Below are 4,643 nucleotides of genomic sequence, written 5' to 3'. Positions count from 1 at the left end.
TATTATCGTCGCTTCGTGTTTTTCGCTTAAGTAGACCTTGTTCTTATCGTTGTTCATCTTGCTGTTCTTTTTGGGAGGGGATAATTTTTAAATTTCAGTGGAAGGTGAAAGTCATAAAAAGAGTCGCAAAACTTTTGTGAGTCCTTGCTTTTACAAACCTAGCTGATCAACAGATTTGTTACGTAAAAGTTATGGGGTAAAATTAAGAGAACGTAAAAGTAACTAATTTTAATGCAACCACACCACTGATTCAGTTTATCACCACCTGTGATGAGTTTTTGGGAAGATTCTCATTTAGCGACATTTTTGAAGCTTTTTTCCTTCTCGGATGCTCTCTCTCTATATAGTCATGTTCATTCTTAGATGAGATACCTAACTTTTATTTTAGACTTGAATCTAAAAATTTCTCGAAAAGCGATGACGAAGTTGCCTACTGAAAAAGGAGAAATCAGTTACCAGTTAAGCAAATATCTTGGTAAACAGAGGGCTGAAACGTACTTTTAGCCCCCCCCCGAAGCATTAAAAATGAGCCTACTTGCTATTTATCACCGTCCGTTATTATTTTTGCATTACTGAAAGAAATTCCTACTGGATGCCGACTTGTCTCTTAGCTTGTTAGTAGACAATATAACTCACAATGAAAACAAAATAATCATGAGGATGATGATGATGACAAAGACAATGACAAGGATGATAGTAATGATGATACTAACAATAATTTATGGCAAGGTATCGACATGGAAAACTCTAAGAACGAACCTTTCGTTTCTTTGACTCAATAGATTGGCAGGTACACTACAGGTTTCAGTTGAAGAACAAATAATACGATAATAATTTCTGCCAAAAGTAAGCTCTCTATCATAGCATTTAATTTCTTTTTAAAAAAAACAAAAGGCTAAACTGACCAAATTCGTATCATGCAAGCATTCATGAACACAAGCACAGAATTGCTGAGTAACCTCGCGCTCCTTTTTGGACTGGGGACAAGTTCAAGGAAGAAAGTTTTTGCTTTTTGTGGCTGCTTGGATGAGTTAAACCATGAAGTTCTACGTTCACTTTGATGGTCCTCCGGAGTTTAGCATGGTTTTTAGATGGAATAAAAGCAAAAAAGGAAAGCTGAAGCAAGTGATGAGTACTTTTTTGGAGGCTTTCAAGGCTAACCATGCAGCCCTCTCCGAACTAAACTTCGGAAACTTGACACTGGTGAACACAAGGAAAATCATACTGTCCTTGGAGCAAGACGTCACGTCGGTCATAAAAGACGGCATGGATTTATTTGTCGTTTCAAAACAACTTCCTACGCCAAAGGAGGTACGAGGAATTGATTCGGACCCTCCAGCTTCTATTGCCTTTAGTATTTCGTCTGTTCAGCCAAAGGGAATCTTTGTCAAGAATGGCGAACCTACTAAGTCTTCGTCTGAAATGGAGGCGAACTTATCGAGAATCAGTGACAAAAATAAGTCGATTTTCTGCCTAAATGAACTACGGAAAAAGGGCACGTTGAGGAGTGCAGCTCGTATCTGTGCCCAAACACTGGCAGTGGAAGAAAACAATTCTTCAGCTCTGTCTTGCTTGGCTGAAATTTACCTCGAGGCTGGCCGTCCACAGATAGCTCTGGAGTACATTGAGCTAGCTGTTCAGGAAAACCCCACTGATCCCTCATTTTGCTTTGTCCTTGGAAATTGTTTGGCTGAGATGGGAAAACTTGAAGAGGCATCAAATGCTTATGTGAAATACATGAGTCACTTGGAGTCTTTTGGAGCTTCTCAACGTGAAATTCATGATGTTCAAGCAGCCATTGCCAAAGTCTATGCCAAGTCAGGGAACAATAAAATGGCTAAAGATCTATTTTCAGATGTTTTGAAAGAAGACTCCACCCATGCAGAGAGTTTGAAAGGATTCGCAATCCATAATGCAGGGACCAGTCAGGAGGACTTACAAGAGGCAATAGTTATCTTGATGTCACTACTGGTTCACCCTGATGGCCAACGTAAACATGATGTTAGAAAAGAACTTGCTAATCTGATGAGTTCCCCAGGGGGAATGAGTGTGTTTGAAGATCAGTTAAGTGAAGTCTGGTGTACATCAGCATCAGTGATGTTCATAGCTGACATTCTGCGTGAGTGGGGTGCCTTAAAGGAAACTCTGCAGCTCGTGCATCGTGCATATGTGCTATCACCGTATGATCCAGGTGTCTGTCTTTATCTTGTTCACACTTATGAAATCCTCAACAAGTACAATCAAGCATTTTTAGAAGCCCGCTCCTTTTTTATTAAAAATGGAGGGCTAAAAGTTGGGAGCATTACATGCTCACATTTTACACCAGTGCTGAAGCAGATCACAGGAGATATTTACCTGAACAACAACACAGTGAGCACTCCACCAGACTTTGAGAAGCAAGGAAACATTGGGAAAGCTCTTGACTCTGAGTTTCAACAGCTTGGACTGTTGTTCACTGTAGTAAAAATTTTCTTCGTAAAAGGTGCACTTAATCTAATCAAACCTTTCTTACCTGTCCTGGACAAACTTCACAAGGACAGAGGGTTACATCTTACGCTGCTACGCAATGAAGCTGCATTTTTCTCTTGCATCAGCCTCGTGATGGAAGTGCCATTCTCACCACTACCTCAAAACCCAGACTTTGTTTATTTTGCTTCTGATAGTCACTGTGTACCTCCTGCGTGGAGGATTATCAGTTACCAGAAGAAACCACATGTCATTTATCCATTGCTTGCCACTGGTGTGAAAATTTGGCACATCAGAAAAGAGAGCTCCTTTTACCCCAAGTTTGCTCTCTTGAATGCATTAAATGAAGTGCCAAATGGTTCAACTGTCATTTTCAATATTGGAGAAATTGATTGCAGAGAGGGTCTGTTGAAGGCTGTTGACAGTTGCAAGTATGACTCTGTGGAAGAAGCAATTGAGATGACTGTCAGCATTTACATTGATTTTATTAAAGAGCAGAGGGAACATGGGGGTTTTGTAACTTTTGTTCATCCCATACTTCCTGTGTTAAAGGAGACAAGAAGTGTGGTGCTTCAATTCAATGAGAAACTCAAAGAAGCTGTGGAGAAATGTAGTGGACTGCAATGGCTAGAGCTCTTGGACAATTTACTTGTGAGGCAAACTTGTGAATTCAACAGTGAATATCATCTTGATGGAACTCATGTGCATCCAAAGTATGTTTCTCTTTTGGAGAAAGCTTTGAAAGACTCATTGAAAGATGTTGAATAATGCCATTATGCAGGATTGTAAATTTGATGAGTTTGATATATACAGTTTAAGCTAACATATATGCCAAAATTTTGATTTTTAGCGGCTTTAAGGAATTGTAACTTTTGTTCTCTTACATTGTGTGACAACCATGAATTGCCCTCGCTTTACCCCTCAATTTGGTTATGCCTTATCTTATCCTGAATTTGACATTATCATCATGGGTGCTTATGCAAGGGTAATTATGGTATGTTGTCATCATATTTATTATCAAGTGCATTTATGTTCTCAGAGTTTGTCAGTAGTTTGCTTGCTGTTAGTTCACTCTTTCAGGACCTTAAGAAATCTGTATCAGAATTTCTGAATTGGGTCAATTTTGTTTCACCACAATTGGCAGTAAAGCTGCAATATGATTGGCCAATATGCCTCTGTTGATTAGAGTACAGACAATGCTGCTCATGTCAACAGGACTCACACAATAGTCTTGCACTGAAAGAATAATTTTATTTGATGTTGATAGTGTAGTAAAAAACAAGTGGACAGTGGTTTTGGATGGTCTGTACTCTTATCCACAATGATATTAATCATCACGAGGTTAAAATTAGTTGTGGACTCACTCTGCTGTGCGTCACGAGTCCTCAACTTTTTTTACCACGGTGAGGACAGATATTGTTGTCAATAAGAATAAAGAGCAGACTAAACCTCTGTTGTTTTGTTAAAATGGGGAAATCATCAGAAAAACATGTTGAATTATCAATGAGTTAACTTGTGAGTTTAGTTTTAACTAAGAACTTTTAATGGAGAAGTATGCTCATGAAATAACACGATTTAAATCTCCAATACTAAAAGTTTTTCAAGAAATTGAGACATTCATCATGTTTAGAGTTTCCAAAGAATTAATTGCTTGAAAATGGCTTGCAAATTGCGGAAAGTTTGACCATGAACACGCCGTGTTAAATCCTCCCCCTCCTCAGTGCCTCCTTCCATCTAGGCAAAAAAATGGCTCTCAAGGAACTGTCCTGTATGGCTAAGTTGGCAAATTACTTGCAAATTGCTGAAAGTTTGACCATGAACATGCCATGGTAAACCCCCCTCCCCATGGTAAACCCCCCTCCCATGGTAAACCCCCTTCCCCATGGTAAACCCCCCTCCCCATGGTAAACCCCCCTCCATCTAGCCAAAAAAATGGCTATCAAGGAACTGTACTGGATGGCTGCTTAGGCTGGCATCCCATCCAGGGGGAGGAGGTACTCTTGTATCCACTGCCTTGGAAACCAGGATGAGTTTCAGCAGAATGGGCCTCTTGGCTTGAATTCTAACTTTACCTTTACCTATTTTTCAACCTCTCATTTTACATTTTTCCCCATATTACCACTGATCGCTTCTCACCATATAACTCCCCAAAATTGTTTTAGAGTTTCTTTGCTTAT

General features: G+C 39.5%; 1 protein-coding gene across 1 annotated transcript; it reads left to right on the top strand.

Moving 5' to 3' along the window:
* The first annotated feature begins 829 nt into the window (after positions 1-829).
* Positions 830-3,978, top strand: LOC111331627 (uncharacterized). Its single transcript, XM_022936779.2, has one exon. It carries the CDS (start codon positions 1,039-1,041, stop codon positions 3,232-3,234), a length of 2,196 nt encoding a protein of 731 aa, XP_022792514.2. The 5' UTR covers positions 830-1,038; the 3' UTR covers positions 3,235-3,978.
* The last annotated feature ends 665 nt before the right edge of the window (positions 3,979-4,643 follow it).

The sequence above is a fragment of the Stylophora pistillata genome, chromosome 3 (assembly GCF_964205215.1).
Source record: "Stylophora pistillata chromosome 3, jaStyPist1.2, whole genome shotgun sequence".
NCBI lineage: Eukaryota > Metazoa > Cnidaria > Anthozoa > Scleractinia > Pocilloporidae > Stylophora > Stylophora pistillata.
This window is presented reverse-complemented; position numbering and strand designations above follow the sequence as displayed.

Coding starts and splice junctions, on each gene's coding strand:
- LOC111331627 (XM_022936779.2), top strand. CDS start 1,039: ATGAAGTTCTACGTTCACTTTGATGGTCCTCCGGAGTTTAGCATGGTT.